Source organism: Cebidichthys violaceus, unplaced genomic scaffold (genome assembly GCF_023349555.1).
Source record: "Cebidichthys violaceus isolate CVI_PGR_0920_01 unplaced genomic scaffold, fCebVio1.0.p SCAF_51, whole genome shotgun sequence".
Classification (NCBI taxonomy): domain Eukaryota; kingdom Metazoa; phylum Chordata; class Actinopteri; order Perciformes; family Stichaeidae; genus Cebidichthys; species Cebidichthys violaceus.
This window is the reverse complement of record NW_027176717.1, coordinates 122,936-150,546: the sequence shown is the minus strand read 5'-3', so window position 1 is coordinate 150,546 and position 27,611 is coordinate 122,936. Positions and strand designations below refer to the sequence as shown.

Here is a 27,611-nt window from a genome sequence, read left to right as displayed (position 1 = left end):
TCTCGCGGCCAAAGTTGCGTTATTGCAACAGAAAATAAAGAAGACCCAAAAATGACCTTTGTGGCGCGTCAGTTTTCTTTTTTTTCCAACAAGTAAATCGGCTGTGGAAGAAGTTAACTTATACATGTACTGTATTACAGTTTGGAGGTACTTGTACTCCAAGTACTTCCACTTAATGCTACCTAATAGTACTTCCACTGCACTACATTTCAGAGGGAAATTGTTTACATTTTACAGCTTTATCTGACAGTTTAATAATTCATATTTTACAAAAACTATAACACAAAAGTTTATAATTAGTTTATAATAATAATCATAATGTGATGACGTATATCAAACTACAGCATAGAGGCTGTATAGACCAGGAGACCATCACATGTAAGCAGTTTCTGAACTTTTTTTTGGGATGTGAAATTAGAAATCTCAGAAAAGTAATTTAAGTGTAGATGTTCACAAATGCAAATCCTGAGAAGGCAAATTAAATCCCCTCTCTGCACAAGCAGTAAACAAACATGATCGATTGAAGTATATGACTCATATCTGAGGGGGAAAAAAACAAAAAACCAAGCCACACAAAACTCCCCAGTGAGGTTTGAAGCAGTACATATTTATTCATTAAATGGTTTGCTTTTTAACATTCTTGTCACATCTGAAAGGCTCCTCTAACTCTTCTCAAGTTCTCTAGAAGGTGAGCTTAATAACACATTACAGCTGATGAGGAAAGAAATGACGAGATTTAAAACAGAACAAAATAAAAAGTCTAAGGTTTTAATTCTCTTCTTAGCACATTCCAACAAAAAAACAGGAATGCGATACAAACAAAAACAACTAATCGTGGAACAACGCAAACTTGCCTCGGCTTTAAACGGTGGCGGAGCATTAACTAGTCGGATGTGTCAGAAGCATATGAGCAACCAACAGTTAAGTACAAGTCAATAACTAGTGTGACTATTATAACTATCATTTATAAACCATATGTACATGTTCTCAAGACCTTGTCGCAGTAGCGTTTTCACTTATAAAAAATAAAGTTTGGTCTTTCCTTCTTTTCCTGGTTTTGTTCCATTTCATGGCTTTTTTATTGAACATTAAGACATATCTACATTTGGTCTTCCTCAATCACTTTTCTGCTAACGCTTGTGCCAGTGTTTCAAAGACTACCTTAAGGTACCCGTCGCTGTCATTAAACAAATGCAGCCCCCCCCCCCCAAGTTTGAGTACAATTGTTGTGAATGGAACAAAAAAAAAAGTTTAATGTAAACTTTTACCTTTTGATAACAGAACGGTTTAGCTTAGCAGTGAGACAGCTCCCTGCTGTTATGACCCTTTGTAAATAAGGAGGATTAGCACCCGAACATCTGGTGTCGGTTCAGACCCGTCACACCTGCTGCTCATAAGCACTACAGCGGAGAGACGTGTCAACGAGTCATCTCGAGTCAGCTTTCTGCCTCATGACAAGCCGGACGACCACGGTCAATATTTCGCTGAACACAGAGAACAAATGCTTCCAGTTAATGGTTTCCAAGACGGTTACTGCAACACCGACAGCAACCCGACCACCAAAAATATTACTAATTCATATTTTTGTGCAATCACATCTTTTCTGCTCCCTGTAAATTAGATTCTCACACATTAACACATCTCTGCATGTGGGGGGGTATTAATGGTGCTAATTTGATAGTGTGAATGTTTTGCCCGTGTTAGTACACCTTAAGGTAACAGTCAAACTGAGCCGTTATATTATAAAATAATATAATTAATGTGATTTCATCCATTAAGCATTTGTAAAAATGTTAAATCATAACTGTGTTGCCTTGTTTTGTTTCATACCTCTATACTTAATGCCATTTGTGGATGTTTTTAATCATTCTGTGAGTGAAGGCGAGTCCCTTTTTTCCTCCAAGCTGCCTCAGTTCACAGACTGATGTCTTAATGAAACCTGGCTTCACACAGCCACACGGTTCTCTTACAACCACACCATTACTGGGAATAATAAGTCGGCTAATATATGGAGATAAAACAGGGTGCAGTCAAAGTGAAGGAAACACCCGGAACAAATGTTTTCCACATGCAGTCAAACGAAAAAGGCAGAACAGAGGACTTCTTTCTAAGCGCACACACAATTTTTAAGGAAAACTGAAACGTATACTTTGGGGTTTCCCTTACCTCAACTATTCCCTGTAAATAATGAACAAATCACTCCAGTTGCTGTTGGTCACTACAGAGGAGATATAAGAAAATCAGACTATTGACTGCTGGAATAAAGAATATCACAACTGGTGGAAACACTTCCAACTGTCAGCAGGAAATGAAGGGTAAGGGAAAAACGTCTTATCTGTTGATCAAACAATGTTGAGCAAGTGGTCTTGAATGTATCCCTGACACCCTAAAACACACTATATAAGTTGTGAACATACAGAAAAGTGATAAACAGCGAGTAGCCAAAGACTCACATGTGTGTTGTGTATCTGTTTGGGAATGCAACGGGTCCAATCGAATTCTGCTTTCTCCAAAAAAAGAAAAATAATTAAGTTTCCAGTCTATTTTCTGTGGAGGTCACGATCCAGTTCTGATTCCCCCCCCACCCCCCACCACACACACACACACACACACACACACACACACACACACACACAACCTTCATCCCTTTGCTACTGAGAGCAAAGCAGTACAAATTAGCCACCTGCATTTGGATCTATATACATGCCGCCGTAGGTAAATATACTGTATACAGTAGCAGTGAGTCTCTCTGTGGATAGCAGCGCCACCGCCCAGCAAGCTGGCCGGCTTCAAAATGAAAACTATACAACAAAAAAATGTCAGATACCAACAATATATTTGGCTCTTAAGCAAAAGGTGGAATTCCGTTGTACTTCACTCCTGTATCGTACTCCTTTTGTTTGTTTGTTTCATCTCTGCTCTGTGCTCGTTCCGTTCGTCTGTTATTTTTGATTGGCTTCTTCATTGTTAGAGGCTGGCTGGTCCATTATCCCCAGCTGACTGTGAGCAGAGAGAGAGAGAGAGAGAAGAACAGTGATGAGGAAAGAGGAGAACAAGAGGTAGAATAGAGTAGAGAGTAAGGGGAAAGATCAAAAGACAAAAAGAAGGGAAGAAAGAGGAAAGATCCAGGAAAAAAGAGGAAGATCTGTTATGAGCAGTGTGATACACGGAAAAGTAAGTGAGAGGGAGAATGTAGGAAACAGCTGCTAAACGTGCTCAGTGTTCAATTAAAGCCTGCAGAATGATTCTGCTGTCTTATCTTTGCCCTAGGGAATGGTCTTCTACACAAACATACACACACCTCTCTTGTAACAAGGAAACTCTCTCTCTCTCTCTCTCTCTCTCTCTCTCTCTCTCTCTCTCTCTCTCTCTCTCTCTCTCTCTCTCTCTCTCTCTCTCTCTCTCTCTCTCTCTCTCTCTCTCTCTCTCTCTCTCTCTCTCTCTCTCACACACACACACACACACACACACACACTAAGTTGCTCAAGCACACACCACAGCCGCCTCGCTTTGTGGTTTGTGACTACGCAGCAGCAGCAGAGAGAAAACAAGACGGGAAGAAATCCAGTGCGACTCGAGAGGAAACAGAGAGCAAAATGAAAGGAGGACAAGTAGACAGCAATGGCGAGGCAGAGTCCCCGTACAGCAGCTAAACCTGTGTGTTCTTACGGTGTGGGTGTGTGCGCTTCACCAGACCAGGGATTTGGAGCGGGTGCTGACTCCTTTCCTCCTGCTGGCGGCCGCCGTCACCGCGTTGCGATGACTTCGCTTGTGAGACTCCAGGTACAGCTGAGAGAACGAGAAGATCGGTACTTTAAATAAATCCACACAGTACACAGTTACATGCTAAAGTTCATTACATGGAATAAACTAGTAGCTGAGACATCTTTAATGTAACGTGAGTGCAGAATGCAGACAATGAGAAGGTCGTATTCTTATCACGTGTAAATAGAGAATATCATAATTTAGCTAACGTATCTTGATATATGAGCTGCATGTACCACTTATATTGATAAACGATTAATCAACAGATTATTTTCTTCTTTAATCTGTTAATTTTTTGGGCTTTACAACATCAGAAATTTCACAAAAAATTCAAAGCACTCTGGTCAATGGTAAAATCAAGCCACCAACGCTCTTCATGATACCATGTGGTGATAATTATCCCTCAAACTGGAATTGCTACAATGGATCATTTCCACTGTAGCACTCTACTTTGTTTTGTTCTTTTTAAATTACTCCTCACTGGGAAAACTCAATAATATTATTGTTTTGTTTTTTTTAAAGAGGAGAGATTTATGTCAGTAACTGGAAATCCAATACCTTCTTGGCAAAGGCCCGTCCACACTGGTCGCAGGCGTGGAGGGAGAAATTCTTGGTGACTCGGACTTCCGTGGAGGACGACAACCCCGTGCCGCTGCTCTCTGACGGGGCGTCGTGCCGCCGGGTGTGTGGGGTGTGGCTGCTGGGCGAGACGGTGGAAGAGGAGTTGCGTTGGTGTGTGTGTTTCTCACTGCGGCGGGTCAGCGGGGGGCTGAGGGGACGAGGCTGGTGGGTCTGCTGCCTCTCCTGCTTACGGGTGACAGGAGGGGACGGGGCCAATGCTGGCGGTGAGACGTCCTGCTGTTTCCGAGTGACGGGGGCAGGAGGCTGCACGGAGGAGGAAGAGGAGGAGGAGGAAGAGGAGGAGGAAGCTGACGAAGCGGTCGGGGCAGCTGTGGAGCACTCTTGCTTGCGAGTGACAGGAGGCGAAGGGGGGGAGGACGACGAAGAAGCGCGGCGCCCGTTCACTTCCTCTTTGACGTTGCCGCCTGGCCTCTTGTTGGGGGTCGGAGTGCTGAGGACGACCTCGGCTAACCTCTTCACCGCCCGGCTCTCCAGTTTGGGCATGATCTTGCCAAGGTACGCGGATGACTTCTTGTGGACCACCGTCACGTGACGCAGGACGTCGCGTTTGCGACGTGACTCGTAGCGACAGAGGGGGCAGCGGTAGAACTTAATGAAGATGTCGTTGCCGTCTGTATGCAGCTCGATGTGCTTGGTTAGGTTCTGGCGGGAGCTGAACTGCCGCTTGCACAGTTTGCAGAAGAGCTGCTTGAAGTCGAAACCCACAGACAGTTTGGTTGTTTTGGCGGGACCGCCCCCGCTGGTCGCGTTGCTGCCACGTGACAATGATGAAGGTACGGACTGCGTCATCTTTGGGCTCGACGGGGCCTCCTCTACCTTCACCTTTGGGGGGTTCTGTGCCACAGGAACAGCTTTAGCCGGCCCGGTGTTCTCACTAGGAGATGGGGCCGGACTGCTGTCAGCCTCCTCCTCCTCCTCCTCCTCCTCCTCCTCCTCCTCCTCTTCATCCGAGGGTTCTACTGCCTCCTCTTTCACATGGACATTGTTGCTTGGGCCTACACTAGCGTCGCTACTGCTAGGAGTGGCTGCCGGAGTAGAGGAGGCTGGCGTGGTCACTGACTTGTTACTTTTCATGCTATATATTTTATGGACAATACGCATGTGCCTCTTCAACATGAGCTGAAATACACAGAAGAATTTGAAAAATTAATATATTTTCCTCCTTTAGAAAAAACACAATCGTTACAACCAATTTAAGACGTTAAATAGAACTTCAGTGTATCTCTTCCTGCTTGCACCTGAGACTTTTAAAACAGCAAAAGCTAGAAAGGTTTGAGGCTGCCAGTTGAACAACAAACAAACCTGAGAGCTGTAGTTCCTCTTGCAGACTGTGCAGCGACATGAGGCCGGGGTCGCCTGTGGGGAGGCAGGGGGCTGACTCTGCGGTTTGGACTGGTTTTGGTTCGAAGGCGTTGTCTTGGGGGTCACAGGGGTGGTCTTGGAGCTGTTGCTGCGTGTTGGAGAGGAATTGTTGCTCTTCCTGGGGGGCGTGGCCTCCAGAGAGAAGGGCTGGCCAGGCCGCGAGGCGATGCTGGGTGTGATGGTGTCCCTCCGTAGACCGCGATGCACCTCGTCGAAATGGCGACGTACGTTGGCTTTGGTAGCGAAGGATTTGAGACACACCGGGCAGGACTTTCCAGTGGGCGTGCTCAGAGTCCTCGGCCGACCTTCATCATCAACAACAACAACAACAACAACGATTGTTTTCTTAAAGGTTTCTTTGAAAAGCTCAAATAGAAAGGAACACTTATCCCAAGTTTTACATACTAAAGACTTAACTGACTGTTAAATAGTTTCCCCCCCAAAATGAATACTGAGCATTTTAGAAATGTGCAGTCTTATGTACATGCGAAACAAAAATAATTCTCTTTATTTTACAATGCCTCCACATGCAATGACATTTTAATTTTACATTATTTCAGGCTGTTTGTCTTGGATAATCTACACTGTAACTATTCAGCAGCATGACCATTACATTTTATGTTGCAATATTAGTTTAACATGTCAACCTCTTTGTTATGGTGGGTTCTTAATCAATATCTCATCCTACTGACCAATTCCTAAATCACCATGTTCAATCTTTGTCTTTGAATGAACTCTTACCTTTCACCATAGAGAGCAGGCTTGTGGGAACTGTGCGCGTCTCTGTGAACTTTCGGAGCTCTTCGAGTTTGGTCTGGTGCATTTTGCGGCAGTGACGCCTGATGCTGCGGCGCGAGTTAAAGTCCTGACCGCAGAGACAACAGGAGATCGTCACATCCTCAACCTGGACGGGAGGGAGAGAACCAGGAAGAGAGAGATTGGCTAAGTGTGATAAACAAGGCAATGTGGGAAACTAGATCAACCTTTAGCATAAGAGAACGCGTTATGTCTCAGCAAAGACAGGTATTTCTATCCAGTCACCTACCCCACTCGTGGAGCCCTCTTCCTCAGGCTGTGGCCGCTCCTCTTTGGCCTCCTCCTCGGCCTCCCATCTCCTCGGTCCCTGGTTGTGTCCCGGGCTGCTGTGGCTCTCTGGCCCTCCGAGCTGGCTTGGCTGGTTGTTGTCCACGCCCTCCGCTGATTCTCCTTCCCATGCTACCGGACTCTCTCTGGCACTGTGAAGGATGTTGAGACTAAACCGTCAGAGACAAGGGATGACTGGGAGAAGCCCAAAACCCAGCTCGCGTGGTGAGAGCTTTAGATTACAAGAAGTTGTGTCCATAGAGACCACATTGCACAAACTGGATTTGTGTTCATGACGAGTGTTGTGTTCCTCTATGGACAACTAAACAAATTGGCATACCACCTACCTGGGTGTGTGCGATGGAAATCTAGCCAGCTCCTCCTCTGTGGAGAGGTACTGGAACACGGCCTTGTTGGTGGTCTGAATGGGCTCCAGGCGGACCACGTAGTCCGGGACTCTGGGATATATGGCTTCCAATAAATCCTTCATGGCTACGCTCTGTCTGTCATCACCCGATGAACCTAGAAATGACAAACAATTTAAAAAAAACAATAAAGTAACAAGTAAAAATTAGGTTACGTCCTTATTATTAACAATAATGTGTTTACTCATGCAAAACCAGGGCCAAAACAAGCCTCTCTAAAGCCTTTTGGTGAATCTGCAAGTTTATTTCACACCATTATTTACAACAGGATGAAGAGAAGATGGAAAGAGAGGAACTGAATTTTCAGGCATTTTAAAAAGTGGACCACAAATCATCGCTGGAGTCTGTACGGGTCCACTGTCGGGGCTCGACGGTGGAGAATCGAGTGTTTCCAAGAAAAAACATTTTGTTTACCCAGAAACCACACAATTGATGCCCAGCGTCTCAATGGTGAAAAACAGACACAATTAAGTCATTTATCAAAATAACATTCCGATACACTTTCAGTCACTGGTAATGGACTCTTGATTGAGAATAATTAAGCCAATGGACAACTTAATTAAACACACAAGCAGGTGGAATCAATTCATTTTTTACAACAACAATCATGGAAGTGAATAAAACGGTGCAAAATATAATTGACTGTTTGTGTCGACGTTGATTTCTCTTTTAGGAGGAGAGTTTGAGGTAGAAAAGAGAAATTACTTGAAGAGTCTCCCAACATTTCTAAGCAGCAAAGAATAGAGGTGTGGACACATTTTAGTGGCTAATAAGAAGTAGATAAAACACAAATGCTGCCAGATCAAAGCCAATTTCCTTAGTGATATGTGGAGAGGAGAGAGAAGAAACTGCACTTTGAGAGAGCGAAACGACTGATGGATTGAACATGTTACAATGTGCATGTGAGCTTGTGTGCAAAAGAATAAAAAAAAAAAAAAAAAAAAAAGAGTGCTGTGTGCAGACAGAGGGGATAGGAGGAGAATAATGAGTAGGAGACAGATGGAGTGGAAGAATATGAAAGTAAAATGTGGAGAAGCCTGAGGAGATGTGAAAGTAATCAATGATTCTGTACATAGGTGTGTGTGTGTGTGTGTGCTGAGCTCGTCAGTTTGATTCCTGTCGTGTTCAAGGAGTCTCTGTTTGTCTGTTTGATGTGATCTGTACAAATCTGCATGTGCATGTTCCCAGCATGCACAACAGTTCTGGCCTTGGCTCGTGGAGTGTTTTTAAATAGTTTTTTACCTGATTGGATTTTTGATTTATTATCAACTTAATGATCATTTTGTGTGTTTTTGGTGTAAGTATTCTAGCTGTGTTGTGTTACTAACCGTCGGGTTCAGGCAGCCGTGACAGGCAGTAGTACTCTTTATGAGTGATGAGGTTGGGCAGGCCTCTGAACAGACTGCGACACAGTTTACACTCAAAGATGGTGTCCACCTCCTTCAGCAGCATGTGCTTCAGCTGGCTGGTGCCTGTGAGAAACAGAGAAAAGCAGTGACGATTACCTTTAGTGATTCCAGGGAGAATTATAAGACATATTACCACGTACATACAGAATATTGCACAATCTTGCACAAATCTAAATATTTTCCAGTCTTGTCGTTTAACATAAGTCATTGTTGTGTACTGGTGGCTGATGAAGTACACCGCACATCGTAAAAAGCAACATTTGTTTCAGAGTTCATCAAGCATTTTCTCTGTTTTTTGGATTCTTTGTTCACCATGGAGGTATGCAAGGAAAACAAATTCAAGGTAACACCGGCTGAGTAATTGCTATACAAATGATCATTTTGGGGGTGAAGTATTCCTTTAAACAGAGAGAAGATGATCAATTCCAGTCTGTATAGAATGCCCAAAAGGTACATTTTCCTTAAACTATCTCACTGACATTTTGAAGGAACCAGATGATGATTGCCGTCGTGTTAAGTGCAACTTTTGTGTCACTACTGTCATCACCTTCCCCCTTTTTTCCGGTGTTGTAGTCAACATGCGAACACGTTTCATGCGGAATCACTGAGTAAACACCGTGACCGTACCTTCGCAACTTGATGTCGCACACAAAATGCCCACAACGCATTGTTGTGTCCATCCACGTCTTTACTTATTTTTTCCTCCTTCAGAATTGTGTGTCCTTGGTCTTTTGCCACACAATACTGGGTATTGCTCTATTGCCACTGGCTCAATAAGTATGACAGCAGGAGATAATCACGCTGACCCACAAAATGTTGGCTCTGCCTGGAAGCAGTGGCAACCAATGAGTGCCTCGACCCTTGAAGGAGCTTTTGGTCATCGCGCTAAAACTCAACTCGGCTGGCTCACAACATGTGTGGTCGTGTGGACAACAAGAGAATAAGATGCTTTAAATACTTCGAGAGCTCAAGAATCGGAGCGGTTGGAGCTGCTGTTAAAGAAAGAATGGGTCTACATCAGAAACATTACTGTACATCCTTCTTCCTTTTCAATCAATCAAAATGTATTTATATAGCACACTTTTAAAATACAACAAAGGTTGCCCAAAGTGCTGCACATACAGTAGATAAGCAGTCATACAAACAAAGACTTGATTAATAACAGAAAGTGACATTAAAATCCAGACAAACTGACACAAATCACACAAAAGTGACATGTTAAGATCAAAGGTGATAGGCCAGGGAATATAAATAGGTTTTTAAACAACTTTTAAACATTGGTAAGCTGGATGACAACCTAATATGAACGAAAAGGTTGTTCCAGAGCTTAGGGGCAGCGACAGAGAAGGACCGGTCGGCCAGGGTTGTCATTTTTGTTGAAGCTGTTGGCCGAGAGATCGTAGTGAGCGAGGTGGGGTATAGGGCAGCAGCAGGTCAGACAGATAAACTGGGGCGGCGCCATTTAAACACTTAAAAACTAAAATTTTAAAATTAATTATGTACTCTTAAAATCAGTGAAATGTGTTCACGCCTGCGTGGACCAGTTAAAAGTCTCGCTGCAGAGTTCTGCACCACCTGAAGGTGTGATAGAAGTTTTTTGCCAATTCCAGCATACAAAGAATTACAGTAGTCCAGCCTGGAGGTGATCAAAGCATGGATACCTTTCTCCAGGTCTTTTGACGATAGAAAGGCTTTGACCTTAGCTAAAAGAAGCTGACTTTGACCACGGACGCAACTTGGAGGTCCAATATATAAGATGAGTCCAAAATCACACCCAGATTTTTGACATGGACTTTGCAGTGGGTTGTCATGGGGCCAACACACAATGAGGGACTGTCCGGGATAGCAGCTGAAAGGCAAGAGGGATTTACTACCATGATCTCTGTTTTACCTTCATTGGGGCATAGAAAATTTAGCGAGAGCCAGCTTTTGACATCTGCCAGGCAGCACATTAAAGAATTTATTGAGGCAGTTCCAGGTTTGATATTCAAATATACCTCAGCTTGGTGGTTCAGTTTTAGACACTGCCCGATAAAAAGACTGAGACCGTGTCACTTCTGTCATTGGCGAAAACACTTGCGCCGTGTCTGCATCATAAATAATAATAATGACACAAACCTGAGCGGAAGCATTCAATTATCTGCTGAATCCCAGATTTGGAGGTCTGGAGAGGCTGCTGGAGCAGAGGAGGATCTCCGGGCTCCACACAGAGACCTGGAGAGCGAGAGACACAGATTGCATTTTTATCAAAGCCGGCGTATAATTACATGAGAGGATGACAGACCTGGGGACACACACACACACACACACACACACACACACACACACACACACACACACACACACACACACACACACACACCGTCACTTGGGGATTTGGGGGACTTGGTGCCACAAAGCATACTGCGGCGTGCTTAAAGAAAACAAACGATCGCTGTCAGACGATGAGGTCTGCATGAAACGGCGATTCACTCGGCAGAGACATGTCGATGGCGAAACATTTGGTGCTCAGTCCAACAGTGTTCAGAAGTCTGTGCAGTTTTTTTTGATACGACCGAAACAGTAATTTGAGGTGTATTGGAAAATGTTTTTGCTTTGACTCGACCTCAATCATCAGAGAGAGCGGGGTCAGCTGCGCTGCGGTCCTGGTACTGGTCGGGATTTCATTTGATTTACCGACCCGCTTTTACACCATCTTCCCTTTTAATCATTCGGTTGCTACGATACAGTGAGGGCATCACATTTCACCCTTCATGTTTCTGGTTCCTTGTGCACTCTGTTAATCTAGGGATTTATGTCATACTACAGCACTCCCTGTACTAGTCCGTAACAGGTCGAAAATACAAAATTAAATAATCTAGCGTCACCCACGGTATGTGCAATACATAAAATTTCAAAATTAAAAATCAGTGTTTTTTTTTCTTTGCTAAACAAGGCAGGTTGGCTTGCCTTCTGTCAAATCGTCAAACGATTACAGTGAGATTTTTGCGGGGATCTGTGCCAAACAACGATGTTATCTTAAGTCTGTTAACTGCGCTGTGGAGGCCAGGACATCTCTGAAGCACAGCAATATTTAATTAAAAATGGTATTTTGACACACTTCAACTTTAATAAATATTGTGCCTCTTGTGATTTTAAAACTGCAGTAGACCATACTCAGATAACATTTAGATGAATTGTGCAGTCCTATTTAAGTTTTAGTGCCAACATGTGCATTGATCCTTTGTACGAAACATTTGAAATAAAACAGCAGGCGTGGTTCCTGGTTCCATGATACACACATGTTGGATTACATGGAGGTAAAGTGCTCTCATCCGTTTGCATGCATTTTCTTTAATTCAGCAACTTGACTTTTACATCAATACTATTTTAACATTTCATAACAACGGGCATACAAACAGAGACGTAAACAGCCACAAGAGCAGACCGATTACACTCACAAACAGCACCACAGACCTTGTGATCACCTCTAGTAGTTACGTCTAATTTCTAACATTATATTGATGTAAAAGAAGGTAACATGGAGAACATCATTTCTGTTGCAACAAAAAGAGAGCATTTTGTAGCAGTGATGTCGGGGACAAAGCTCTGAATAAAACAATTTAAATGTTTCCAGCTGTGACAAATGTCCCCTGTTCGTTCCGTTTTAGAGCACGCACTTCTATTAAAGCCTGCAAACTAAAATTTATGTTCAGCCAAGATGCATTATTGTCAAAAGACAAAGGAGCTGCATTTGCCATTCTTAACATTAATATAGCAGCAAACAACTATTGTAAAGATATAGTGGAATATGTCGACCTGATCAGAGAATGAAGTCACTCTCCCTCTGTGTGTGTTTAAGCGTAGCGCCCGTCCTCTGGTTCCCCCTCAGGTAAACATTGTTAGCTCTTAGCGCTGTTAGCTATGAGCCGCTTGCTCTCTGTTGACCTAGCACCTTGAATTAACGCCAACATATATATTTAATGATTTTATACTTATCATGTATGTACTTTAAGAAGCTACTTCTGGTCCGGCAACGAGACTAGAAGCGGCGACCGTGCACTTTTAGAGCCTTGTTGGCCCCATATCTGCTTAAATGAGCACAAACCCATACCACAGGGTAAACAGTGCAACATGACAAAGTGTGTGTGTCAGTGTATCGGTAGGTCTGTGTACAGACAGACTGACACACCCACTAAGACGCAGACAGAAAGAGAGCTGGATCTATGAATGACAACTATGTGAGTGGGTGTGACAGAGAGAGAGATGGAGATTATGTATGAATGTGTGACAGAATGTCCCCATCCCCCCCACACCTCTCCTCGGCGAGCGGCTATAATCCAAACGGGGCAGGTCAGCGACCCGCCGACCCCCCCCTCTGCCAGAGGGTCAAAGATCAACCAATCAGAAACACCGGTCCACACAAACAGCTTCCTTTTACTATGAGTGGCGCCTTCCTTTAGCGGCACTGTTAGGAATGAACTCACAGTAGCGGGATTTACATGTGAATCAAGACATCTACATCTGTTTTTAAAGGAAAGCTACGGTGAAGGAAAAGCAAAGAGGAACATGGGTAAGCCAAAGCAAAACGAAGGAAGGAAGGAAACAAACATGTCCGCATTCAGGAGAAAACATTACATTGTCATAATTTCAGCGCTTTAATAGCCATGTAGTAGATTTTATAATCCAATTTCAAAGGGGTAGCTTGGCTTCAGGGTCAGGAAACACACAAGCTGTCAACTGAGGGAATAAATCAAAACGGGCAGTGCAGACAGCCGGTAGTCTCAAGACAAGATCAACGTCAGAGAGACAGTTAAGTGTGGCCTGAATGCAGAGCCTCCTTCGGTTTCCATTTCCTCACACACACCATGTGATGTCATGTGGAGCACACAGCCAGTCATACTCTGACGCTCTGACGGTGAAGCTCCATTAGAGGCTGACAGACAGTTTTATCCAGTAGGTGGATGAATCAAAGCAGCAGGAAGTGCAGTGGGAGGAAAACTTCGCCCACCTGTATTATGACCGCCGCTGGTCTGCTGGAGCCGCTCCTCGGTCTGGCAGATCTGGTCCCTGGTCTTGCCGGTGCCGCTGCTGTGCGACTCGGGCAGCAGAGGGGGGATGGGCTTCCACAGAGGCTTGGCCTGGAGCTGGGCCGCGGCGTCGCCCTTTTCCTGGACTTCCATCGGAGTCTCCTTCTGGTCCGAGTTCTCTGACGGCGACTCGGCTGGAGTGCAGGTCTGGAGCTGGGCTTGATCGGAGGACTGGTCTCCTCCTCCTCGGGGCTCCTCCTGTGGAGGGTGCTGGGGGCCTGGCTGGAGCGGGCCTTCCTCCATCTCTGTCTGACCCGCACTCTGTGGGACCCGAAGCAGACATGAGGATATGAGCTACAGAGAAAGCATGGTACAGATCAACAAGTACTAAATTATAAGTAAAGGCACCATGTGTATGCTTTTAATGCCATTACAGTGTCTTTGTAGCACTGTGAATCCCTCACAGTAGCTTTACTGCATCTAGGTGGACAACAATGTATTATTTTTCAGTCAATAATCTCAGGGAGGCAGCAGACATTGCTGTCTGCCACAGTGAATGATTTCTTCACACTGCCACTAGAAGGCGCCAAAGTCAGAAATGTTTAAAGTCAACACATAGTGGATTTAAGAAAGAGAGACACTAATGATCTAGTTCAAATGACTAATAGATAAAACACACACACACAATCTTATAAATGAAAATTGATCATGAATAAATAAAGAAACACTGGCATAAATACAAGGGAGGAAAGAGTGCCCATCTTAGATGAAATTCATCTCCACCCTTTGCTGAAAAAAAAAAATTCCATATCGTTGGGTAGAATGAGGTGCCACAGCAGGTGAGAGAGTGTGTGTGAGTGTGTGTGTGTGTGTGTGTGTGTGTGTGTGTGTGTGTGTGTGTGTGTGTGTGTTGTCATGTCTCCTGTGCACGCAGACTTTGTAGGGGGACATTAACCTTGTCGCACAGAGCCACACTTCAGCAGATAAGTGACTTCACACCAACCCTCCCGTGTGCGCACATGCATCCGTCCGTCCGTCCGTCCGTGTGTGTGTGTGTGTGTGTGTGTGTGTGTGTGCGTGCGTGCGTGCGTGCGTGCGTGCGTGTGTGTGTAGCTGTGTCTCCTGACCAGACCTTCCCGGCCTTTTCTCCCTTCCCACCCACCAATTTATCCTCATTTTCTCTCCGTGTCCGTCTCCCTCACTCCTTGCGTGCCCGCTGCCCTTGGAGAGGGATGAATGACTCCGCTGCTCGGACGCGTTACGGCACATCAGCGAGGACAAGTGGGCCACTTGGACACATACGCACTGTGCTTACCGCGGCGTAATCAAATGACCATTAAATAGCTTAGCAGTGTGTTACGCATGCTCAGCGAACCCATCCGTGCAGTACAACACACACAACCCATCACAGCCACACACACACACACACACACACACACACACACACAAAACCCATCACAGCCACTGAGCACAAACACTTCTTACCAGCGGATCATGCTCTTTAGGAAAATAATGAAACCTAAAATGTCTATATTACTATGGCAAGAAAAACAAAACTTCAACATCTTGACTGTCAATCAACTATTCATGCCTCATTTTATTTTTCATTGAGAAGGGCTGAGCATGAAGCATGACAAGGGTACTGATTAGTAGGTGGACTCTCCATTAATTTCCACTTACTGCTCAATAAAACTATGAGGTGGAACAAAGAACACAGTGCTAAAACCTGCATTAAACAGGGTGGATATTCTCAACTACTATTCATTATTCACACGATTAATTTCCCATGTTCATATCAAATGGAGTATACCTTATATCAAAGTATAATCTCATCTGCTATTTTCATTATGATCCCGGAAACAAATACTAGATGACAGACTGTAATGAATCCTTTCTGAACATTACATAAAATGAGCAACAACTGTCTCTGAGGTGCTTCCTAGAATGGGAGTATGTGGATCTTAATACAGTGACTTCCATTGTGTTGTCTGGTGTTTGAGCCCACACTGTAAATCCCTCGTGGAGGTAAAGGCTGTAGCATAAACATGCTGTCATTTCCTTAAGAACAACAAAAAGTGTTAAGACGTGAATAAACAAAGAAACAAAAGTATTGGCATACAGAGCTGGTTTCCAGGCCAGGGTTAATGACCCGTGAGGTCGAGTCGGACATGTACATATAGGAAGTATGTTTTCCACAGGCTGACAGTGAAGGGAGTGAAATGGGACAATAACATCCAGGCATTGTAGTCAGATTGTTTTTTTTTCCAGTACCTCCAGTCTGCGGAGACAGTGAGCATTCTTCCTCCTGGTTGACTTCTGGACCTTCACCATGTCTCCAAGAGAGGCCTGCTGCTCCACACGTTCACTGCCAGCACACTCCTGCAACCTGCAACGACAACCCACGTGAGCCAACATATATAAAATACTTGTTCATGTCTGTACCTGAGCTTAGCTTCTCAAAAGATATCAATAGATACGCTTATGTATAGATTTACACCAAATGGCTAGCCGTTACCTGCAACAACAAAACGTTTGATAAGAGCTGTCTGTGTGTACATATTTAAATGTATCTGCACTACAACTACACACAGAGTACCTGTTGCATTACTGTAAGGACAAGAAGATAAAGCAGTAGTTATATACAACATTATTGATGTACTTGTACTTTACTTGAATATTTCCATTTCATGCTACCTCACTACATTTCACAAAGAAATATTTAGCTTGCAACAATTATAAAAGAGCTATAATTACTTATAAATTATGATCCATTGTTACAAATTTAACAATCAAAGGATATGAAGTTGTTAAAAATAACTCCACCGTGACAAACTACAACATTAAAATACCGCTTACATTTTAATACATCAATAATTTAATAGCTTATCACCGACAGTAGTCACCTTGCATCATGACTGCTTTTACATTTACTTATAATGTAGTATTATTATACCATGGCATGGTTACTTTGATTGTAAATGATTGAAATACTTCTTCTTCAACACTAAACGTGGTAGAACCTGAACTTCACAGGTTGGAAATGTTACCCAAAATAACGTAGCCAAACATCTTGCACATCTGTAAGCCAACACAAAGTGAGAGAGTGTCCTGGTATGTAAATATAATATTCTTATGTATCACAGTGCAGTAAAATACTACAGAGGGTATGTTTTATTGCTATTTTGAGATATTCTCACATCCACAGACGCACCGACCGGATCCCTTTCAGTTCAAACAATTTTACAATTTAACGAAGTGGAAAACTAGATTTAATCTTAGAATCAACAACATTTTACTTCTGTTGCCAAACTGTTGTACACCCACAACGCATTTCTGTGCAGATACGTCTTGTGAAAACATGTAGAATGCATCAGAAAAAACTGTTTATGAATTTACTAGCTGCTTAGAAAACCATCTAAATACAAGAACAGAATTGAGTATTTTAAAAAGGTCACAGTAATGGTTTCCCAGAATGCTAATTTGGCTGCTTGTCATATTGCTGGCAGGACAATTAAACCCATGTTACCACCCCCCCCTTTACTGTGTTTGAGGCACACTAGTGAGTGCTCTGGCCTTACCAACACACACTAATGGTATCTGTTTTTTTCCCAGGGGACCTTACAATGCTAGGAACACTATTCCTGTATAGCGGATCTGCATTAAAAACAACACAATATACAAACAAGTACTGTTGTAGCCAGCATGCATAAATATGCATACATGTATATGAAGTACATGAGTCACTTCTACTGCTTCTGCAGTATGTGCTGGGATTTGGGGTCAACGTATATACTCCTTATTTCTGGTTTATTACTCAGGAATATGTCAGGATGGATAGTTACACACACACACATATACATACATACATACATACATACATACATACATACACATATATATATATATATATAGATATAGTCATTATGTTTTATCCTCAGTAGAGTCTACTGGGCAAAACATTCAAAACAGTGTTCATATGAAAAGCAGTCTATGAGCCCCCTTATTAAAATGACGTATCACTATTGATTATAATGGTTTTCTATGACAACATCAACGGCAATAGTGTTTGTGCTGCCCTCTAGTGGCTGTCTAAGTTACAACAGCTCGGTCTGACAGCCACATGCACCTGACACCGCACTAGTTCAGTGTAACGTGATTTAGTAGCACTGCGTCATGCTGAGCGGCACAGGGCCGTCATTTTCTGTCACCAAGGTTAAACCAACTGATAACTGAGAGAGAAAGAGAGGCTTAACGCAGTTTGGGTATAAATTCCACAGGTGTCCTAGAATTATGGAAATCTGGAATAAGCAGAGAAGCAAGACGACAACAAACAACTGAACACAATATGAGAACAGGAAAGCACTGATCTTTGATAATATGTCTTCTACGCCTGGGACCGACATACACAAGTTCATTCTGTGACTTTAAGGTAAACTATCGTATGGTAGTAAATAGAAATAGCTAGAGAATAATTATTGTGATTTACAACTTTGGGGAAACTTAGATTAGAAAGTGAACTGGAGAGCGTGTGAACTACAGTGAAGGGAACGGCACATGCTTCCACGACACAGCCAATGTCTTCTGCACAGGCAGGACTCCACTTGGGTATATGTGTAGTCCCACCTGATCTCCAGCAGAGGGAGACAAAGAGCATACTTTGAATGTTTTTTTCTCAAAGTTTTGTAGTCTGCCGATGACTCCGAAAAGACAGAGAACATGGGAACACAGGCAAGGGGCCACAGAGGGGGTGACAATACAACAAAATACAATATAGCTGTACTGTTTTAATAAGGCGTGCACATACAGTGCATGGGTTTCTGCTTGGCGATTAAAGTAGCCGAAGCAAAGAGGAGCAGGTCAGATGGTTATACTTCAAAACATCTACTACGGCAAACAAATCATCTTCCAGAACAATGCCAACACAAAGACACCGTGTGCATGAAAAGACAGACGGCCAGATAGCTCTTATTGCCTTGAAATGGGAAATTTATTTTTTTGCAAGGTAACAGCTGTGTAAATGATGTTATCGCAAAGGTAAGGTCCTGAATAAAGAGGCATCGCTGTGATTAGTTTAGGCACAGGATTAAAACTACTCAAAACGTGTAGTTTGTTCCTGAATTTAGAAGAAAAAGAAGCATAAAGTGTAACCACCGTGAAACGATCTGCTTTAAGCAGTGAAAACTAATTAAGAACTGTGCAATAAAATAACAGCAGCGGCTACTTGCAGTGATGGAGACGCAGAGCGTCACATGGAGAGCAGACAGTGGAACGTTCAAAACAAACGTGGGTAATGAACGTTGCTCTTAACTTGTTGCATATTACATTCAGTAGATTATATTCTACATACAGTGTGGCACCAAGCACCACAAACCACAGTTACACACAGTTGTGTGTGTATAAGGTAATGACACCGGAGAGGTGCTACAGGTGGAGAATTTGTCTTGTGGACTTTATTCCTGAAGCATTCCAGAGCTCAGATCTGCCTTGTTGAGGTTTAACTGAAATGAAGACACAATTCATTTTAAGAGGAACCATTAGATCGAAATAATTAAAATTCTAGAAAAATGAAGAGGAGGGATATTAATGCATTATGTACCTTTCCAGGTTCTATTTATATCAGGGAGGGAGATTAACACTAGCCATTAGCTCTAATGGGGAATTAAGTCTGTCGACCCTACCAACCACTGAAGTCAGGAAACCATCTCATTTAAAAGGTTATACTTTCTTATCTAACAGAAATATCAGACATTTGAGTTGGAATAATACTTTCGGGTGGACTCGTCCCTCTGTTAGCCCTCTCATAGTAAATCTATGAGTGGTTTGCATGCTCTCCTCATGCCTCATGTCCACTGTCTGAAGACATGGAGCTCTGCTGAACACTCTTCATTGGTCTTAGCTGTGAGTGGAATCGATGCTCTTATGTGTTAGCTTGTTAGCCTGTTAGCCCTGCGGCCCCTGATGACCTGTTGATGGTGTTTATCAGCGTTTCACCTGAAGCGTACTGAGATACAATCAAGCACCCTGTCAAACTAATGAGCAGGCACTAGAAATACATATGGATCACAAATCAGATTAGTTGAAAATGAAGACCTCTATGCATTAACGAGCGTCTCAGTAGAGCTGGTCTTTGACAGAAATCAATAAGCCTCGTGCAAAATAGTGTTCGACTTCTCTCACGTGTTTCTGAGAGTTTTGCTCATACGAGCGTTCCAACTCGTATTCACCAAACTGTCCTGAACAAACTGGTCACCTGTTCATGAGCAAGTGTGAACTCAAAAACATTACCCAGGAATGAAAAGAAGAGACACTGCTCGGTGCGAGGGAGTTCAAGTATCTCAGGTTGTTGATCACGAGTGAGGGTATAAATGTCTTAAATTAATTAGAATTTCATAATAAATTCACTCGGGTTGAGGTATTTAAAGTGTTTTTTTTCCTTGTGAAGAAAGGCACATCTTCTGTACTTGACAGCTCAGTTTCATACCAAAGAGAATATTCAGAATATACGGAAATTGGTGAATGCCACAGATTCTCTTAAATCACTTGTACGTGCCGTTTAAGAACAAATCTGACAGAATAACAAACGTCCGTCACAATCACAACCAAAAGAGTGCCTTTGTTTACATCCGCAGTGCTCTTTTGCACGGTAATCAACTGCTGTGATTGTCTTGGGACACCGAGTCTTCTTTAAGTGTGCAACGGCACCGAGAAGGTTGCAAATCCCAACCCAAGACCGACCATCTAATTACTTTGCTGAGAAGTGTTTCATAAAAAAACCTGACAGGTGCTGATCGGGGCTTAAAAAGCCCAGCGTGGACAACCGGCTGACAACATACGCAACACTTCCAGAGAGACTATATGTACCACAAATGGTTCAGAGCAAACACATTTACACACACACACACACACACACATGCGCCGATAATACACTCACACACACTAACACAAGGGACTCTCCGGTTTCCGTAGCAACAGACAGCCGTGGTTGTGAAGTAGTGACTCAGATAATGAGATGGAAGGTGTCCTGGACTCAAAACCAGGATGGTATTCATCCACGGTCCAGCCCCTCGATCCACACTCCACTCACTGCCGAATACTTCACACGGGATGCTTTCTAATGACCAAGAAATTCAAGATTCATTGTATTTCTGTAACGTTGAACATCAATCATATTCTATTGTTTAGGTGTTGAATACTTGGAAAGCAGTGATTATTGATGTCCTGACCTTTGACTTTCAGAATCAACACATTGTTCTGGATGTCCAAACGATGTGCTGTGGAAATGTGAGGAAGAAAATAATTCCCTATTCTACACGAGCTGAAAGACCAATTTCATAAAGAACAATAAAAACTGCTTATTTGAAAATTTACTTTCCTACTTCCCCTTTGTAGTACTTGATGGACAACTGTTGATGAGAAGGGCAATTACATAACAGAGCAATTAATGGGTGATATGTGACTGAATGCTGAGGCAATAAAAAAATAAGAACATCTGAGACCGATGATCCTAAAAACAAATTATTTAAGGCTAAATAACGAGGCATCATCCTCTCAGCTGAACACAAGTATCACCCTGAACTCCCTGGTAACTGACTCACTCCATCAGCAGCCATTTAATCTATCATTTAAATCTTTGATAGTCCTGACACAAGTTCATTTTCACACACTGAGTCTTCTTAGCAACAATGCTACTTCCTGAGCTTAATCGCTCACAAATACACAACATCTTCTCCAATGTTACATACTTCATAAGCAAATATGTTGAAGTTCCATCTCCAGTGATAATCCATAATGAATTCTATTTATGCCAACCAGAAATCAATTTGTCAAAGCGCTTCCGTTTTTGGGAACGTCTCTTATTTTAGGAGGAAAATCCCTGTTTGTCTTCTCACAGGCAACAAATGAGGGAAATCCACGTCAACAGCACGACTTTCTCTTCTCTGTAGCCTCAGCCTCAAGGATGCATTAGCCTGTCACGTTTCATCATGTAAGAGGGTGCATATACTGTATATATACACACACACACACACACACACACTGTATAAATGTTTGCTTTACACATTTGTGTGGACCGAGAGCCAATAGATGTGTGCCTGCAATCACCGCTGCCTCCTCACAGTTATTCCTGATGGCAGCGTGGAGGTGGTCTAACGGGACTTCCTCCTAATGGAGGGACAACACAACACTCACTGATATGATGCCGATTACTGGCAGACGCACCAGCGACACCACCTGACCACGAGGTAGGATGTGAACAACTCTGCGGCCTGCTGACTGCGCTTACAAACCTGCCTTTTCTTTGAGCGTCGTATTACTGAATGGTAGCATCCGTGTTCCTGTTACCGCCTTACTTCTGGTTCTCCTAAAGCTGGAAATCTAGGATGTGACGAAGCTGCTGTACTCTGTCACCTTTTCATTGTCGGCATATCAAGTTATACTTGACAAAAATAACAACGTATGTACAAATGATGGATGGCATATGTTCTAAAAGCTGAGCGACCACCACGTGTTTTCCCGAGGTATCACTGTCCAAGTTCTCCAACAAGACTTTATCCTCACCCATGTGAGTTTGATGAGTCTGGCTGGCTGTAGTTTACCGTGTGTGTCAAATAGCACTTGAGGATGCTAGATATGCTGAACTGAGCTGACTGATGCACAACTGTAAAAATACATTAAGCATAAATAAAATGCCACTGACTTCAGGAAGTGGTCAGTTGCAGGAAAGCCTGTATTTGTCTAATCGTATACTGCGGGTGACGGTAATGTCCCATGTGACAACATTAACACAACAACATGTGATCTCATGTACATACAAACAAACACACACACACACACACACACACACACACACCGGTTGTGTGTGATATTGCCAGTGTGGGAATATCACACCACTGTATTTCGAGAACTCCCAAATAATAATCACTGTGGCGACAAATCGTTCTCTGCACAGATTTCTTTTGCAAATAGGGAATTACCTGTGAGGTGCACATACACATATGCAGAGGTGTGTGCATGCATACACAGAGATTATACAAATACCAATTCGGCCTCCAGAAGAGCAAATTTCAGTATCTACAAAAATTAATTGCTCAACAAAGTTTAAACAGATTGAAATATATGCTGTTTTAAAGGTCTGCAATAAGCTCCATCAGCTTGATTTTCTGTGATAACTTTCATCACCCAATCAAGCCACAACACACTTGGTGTACTCTTAGACTTGGATTTGGCACAATTTACTATTGGATCTTCAAAAACCAGATTTGAAAGGAAGCTTGTGCACAGTACATGAAGTCTTTAACAGCACACTGGAGCAAAGTAAAGGGACGCAGCAGCAGAGTGTGGAGCGGGAACACCGACACAGGTTTACATCACGGGAGACCCTTAATGCACATTTTTCGGGACAGCAGCCTATGGTGTTTGTAACCAAACCTCCAAAATCACGTGTATAATTAAGCACTATATGTGGTGATTTCAACATGAAATGGCAAAGGAAAAAGCAGCATTTTCTGTGATGTACAAAGATTATTTAAAAAAAAGCGATCAACTGAGGATCTCTCACTGTACTAACCAACCATCAACGGGTATGACCGCAGCGTCCTGACTGACAGATAAGACTAACTACTGTAGTTGACTTATTGACTGGCTGGATATCTTAATGTCTGTGTCTCTGTTTACCTCACTGACTGGTCACATGAGCGGCAGGTGAATGTGTTTGTTGACCGACTTAAACTTAGCACATCGGTTTGAGGAGCTGACTCAGTGACTGAACACAACAATGCATCATTAAACTGACTGAATCATACGGTGACATCATTGAACTGTTGCAGTCAGCAAGCCGCTCTGGTACAATGCGACGGTACCTGGGAAACTTTTATCTTTGTCTTTGCTGCTGATCGGACGACGAGAGGACAATCTCAGGTTACTAAAAACCCACGAGTCTCATGAGATGACCGGAGGCCAGCTGAGGTCAAAAGAACGCTAACAATATTGTAAATGTGGAGCAAAATATATAAAAGGATTTAAAATATACAGGCCAATGCTGGTAACTTCGGGCCAATCTGTCTTTCCATTTTATTTTTGTTCCTTATAACCTACTTTGTTATCTACACTCATGTCCTAGTTACCCATTCATACTCCTCCTCGAGGTTAGACTGGCCATCTTTGTTGTGTCAGAAGCACTCGTGCGGCAGCGTTAAGATCTGATCAATTAACTTGTCAACACATGTGCAGTAGAGCCATCTCGACATTTGAATTCAGCCTGAGCCAGGCAATGCAAAATAAGTTTCATCAAACAATCACATCCTAAAATAACAGCCACGTGCAGGTTTTAAGTTGCACCAATGAACCTTGAATTGAACCTTACATTATCATAGCTGTGTTTCTATCAATCTCTACCGTTGAGAACATATTTTCAAGGTGTGGGTATCAATCTCTATTCCTTGATTTGGTTAACTGCACCTGGAACATTAGTAGAGACACTGCCTGACTGAATCTGCAGCCTTTTTATATACTGTCATCTAAATGCAAACATATAGCTTAGCCACATAAAACATCATTGGGCAAGATTACAATACGGTCCAATTAAATTAAATTGTACAGATTAAAATGATATGTGCACTATTTTAGTACCTTGTTGCAATACTCTCATAATACTGCAGTTTAACTAATTCAAACATTTCAGTCATGTTCTCTTTTATATTTGAATGTTTACCGTAGACTTTATATCAAGAAGTGTGAGTGTGTTACTATATAAATAGCATCTTTCCACCTCAACATGATCCTATACATGTTTTTCTTGCTGGCTGAATCTGTTCCCTGTAGTTTGAGAATGTCGGGACTTTCTGCCTCGTGAGTAAGTTCTCTGAGCTGTAGTGGATGAAACCATGCGCACTGCCCAAAAGCGCAACAGCAACAAATAAAATGTCCCTGGATATAAACGCCCTGCTCATCTCCATACAAGTAACGCGTGGCGCGCTGAGGATGCAACAACAACGAGTTTCCAGTGTCCGAGACGTAATCCAGCCGCATGTTGCGGCCTGCGCTGTTAGTGGAGATTTTACGGTCATATCACGGGCCAGCGGAAAGACGTATATCCACACTCGAGCGACTCCACGATAGCCACATGCAACGAGCGCCATGAGGGAGAGCCGGGCGGATATACTCCACTGTAGCGGGTTTAACCCGGCGTGTGTACGCATCCACTTACGCATCGCGGGCAGGGCGAGGAAACGTAACCATCCCGAAGAAACCGCGCAATCTTCTGCGTTGATACTGAATCCCAAGTCGGAGCACAACTGGAGAGTGGAAGCGCACGGCGATCGTTGCCGCCCGGGTCTGTGTCTATTGGTTCCCTTTCAGCTGGGGCAGCGTCAGCACACACACACACACACACACACACACACACACACACACACACACACACACACACACACACACACACACACACACACACACGGTCTCCATTTGCAACTCCATCGCCCCCCATGGGCGTGCGAGTCCGCGGGCTGTGACGCAAATGGCACTGGGTGATTTGCAAATGACATATCTTCCTAATTCCGCGTCGCCGCCGCGGGGACTGGTCCAAATCACGAGATATTACACACGAACATCCATCCGGTGGTGGGTAACGGGTAAATAAAGGCGGATGAGCGGTTCGCTCTACGGGGATGCGGTTGCATAACTCAGGAAACTTAATAAAAATGTGCACGGGTCGGGCGATGTGCGGTCTCCCTGGCTGATGTTTTGTCGGATTGTTTCGGTTTGATCGCGATGGCCTGCGCCGTGACACTCGGCACGCGATCGGCCCTCGACTTTAGGTCACAGGAGGAACCAAGCGGAGCGTACACACGGGGAACCGAGTGGCCTCGCTATGGTGGATGTGTGGCCAGTGCTAGGACGCATGCACGTAGCTGACGGGGGAAGACAGGACAGCCGGTGTGGGACTTAGGACCGCATTCACAGGCCATAATGGGCCCGCATGAATACTATTGTGCTCTTTTATCCAAGAGTCCCCAACTATTTACAAAAGGTTGGCCAACACACACACACACACACACACACACACACACACACACAAATATCGCGGCGAAATGGTGGCGGCGGTTACAGCAGCTGCTGCCACTGTGCCCTGCGCAAAAGCAGCAAGCACAATCATTGCGCAGCGCTGGACTTCCCCAGTTTTGTGCAAACTATGTGATTCGTCCAGAAGACTTTTATTTTTTTTTATCTCATTCAGGCTGTTCTCGTCTGGCGGGCAGCGAACCAGAGCGCAGGGCAGTCGCCGTTCTCATGGCACGATTTGCATCGCCCCCATTATTCCCAAAAATCTCTTTTTACACGGTTATATTGTCAGCTTAAAAACCACTATATTGAGCCACAATGGGACGGCTTGACTTGATCAAAGGAGAAGCCAAGTACAAAATGCAGCTTTCAAGCCGTAACAGAGAGGCCCCTCGTAAGGATTGCAGCATGGCAGGGGAGTGCGGCGTAAAAATGAGCTAACCCGAATAAAATACACACAAAGACAAGGTGCAGTGCTCCCACAAAGACGTCCATCGCCACCCTGGTATTAACACCAAACCATCCGTGCTCGTTTGAATTAGCCTGGGGCCGGCGAGGATGGCGTTATTATGAATATAAAACGCTGCGTTTTGCGGCTCCGTGCCACCTTTTCCAAGAAGCAGCTTGGCGCACAGGACCGGTGACCCTTCCATCTTTGCGCGTCCTTCTACCGAGCGAAACCACCAACTATCTCGCGTTTTGACGGTCTACTGTTGAATATAACACACTGCAGTAGGTGATTTCATCTTTGAGGGGGTAAACGCGACGTGTAAAGGCTGCTACAAGTCTCTGAAACTATCCCTCTCCCCGCCGCGGCCAGGCAGAAACAAGAGGGCGATGACGCCATTTTCTGCAAAAACAACCACGCTCGGGAAGCCAAAGCGAAGGAGGTTTAACCCGCTCCGTAGCCCTCTAGTCCCGCTGAAACGTTATTAAAACAAGTCCTTACCTTGTAAACGTTGGATGGGTGGTGGGATCGTGTGTTCGACGAGGTGAAACTACGCGGTCGCGGCTACTTCGAGTCCGGGAGGTTGTTTATTTCGCCTCCCAGCGTCCCCGGTTCACTCTGAACAAGTTCGTCTGCGAGCCGCTGTCTTTGTGCACCCAGAGGAGCCTCTCAGCGTTAAACCGGTCTCTGCGCAAAGGTGCACCCTCTACGTCCAATTTCAGCTAGAAATGTCGGAACTTCAGGGCGACACTGCGAAGAAAGGAAGGATTTGACATCTTTCAATTGAGAAAAGTTCCATTATTTTCAAGGTTTTAACCAAAGGCCACGGTTGTAGCGCCGATTTGTCCCCCCCCCCCCCAAAACGCGCAACCTTTGAGGACACAGAGCTCTCCACAAGAGTCCACGACCCAGACGCAAAATTAAACCGGGGTGGATACACCCTTCCCAAAACTCCACAGGCTACAAAAGCTGAAATACTTTAAATCACCAATTAAATAAATACTTATTCGCCAGAGTAACAATTAGATGCATCAACTAAAAGTGGCATTCATAACTTTGTGGGCAAAAGTAAATGGCATCTACTCATTAAAAATATAGGCCGACACATTTTGTATATTGTATAGTCTCCAAAAACATAATTCACAAGCAGGGACTCATTCAATAATGGACCTACATTTGATACAATGTAGGAGGAAGTTCATATATCATAGAACAGGAATATTATATTTTAACGTCCTGTCCACATGATGTGGAAACAGCTGTTGATGAACTATCCCTGTTCTCTGCAGACCTTCCTCGAGGCCCTTGACAAAACCTTTTCTGCTAAATTAATCACAACATTGATTCCAGTGGTTTATTGTCTCTAAGCCAATACAAATAACATTACCACTGAGTCAATCAATAGTTAAAC

General features: G+C 43.7%; 1 protein-coding gene across 2 annotated transcripts; it reads right to left on the bottom strand.

Moving 5' to 3' along the window:
• Positions 1-593: 593 nt before the first annotated feature.
• On the bottom strand, positions 594-26,980 carry znf800b (zinc finger protein 800b). Of its 2 annotated transcripts, none has more exons than XM_068731402.1 (12): positions 26,702-26,980; positions 15,967-16,081; positions 13,677-14,016; positions 10,805-10,900; positions 8,606-8,749; positions 7,200-7,374; positions 6,815-7,004; positions 6,511-6,673; positions 5,710-6,074; positions 4,324-5,526; positions 3,670-3,789; positions 594-3,000 (listed from the first exon to the last, which is right to left on the bottom strand). In XM_068731402.1, exons 2-11 carry the CDS (start codon positions 16,024-16,026, stop codon positions 3,688-3,690), a joined length of 2,838 nt encoding a protein of 945 aa, XP_068587503.1. In that variant the 5' UTR covers positions 16,027-16,081; positions 26,702-26,980; the 3' UTR covers positions 594-3,000; positions 3,670-3,687. The 2 variants fall into 2 exon arrangements, with proteins under 2 accessions (XP_068587503.1, XP_068587502.1); XM_068731401.1 differs by lacking the exon at positions 26,702-26,980 and adding an exon at positions 24,899-24,975.
• Between the last annotated feature and the right edge of the window lie 631 nt (positions 26,981-27,611).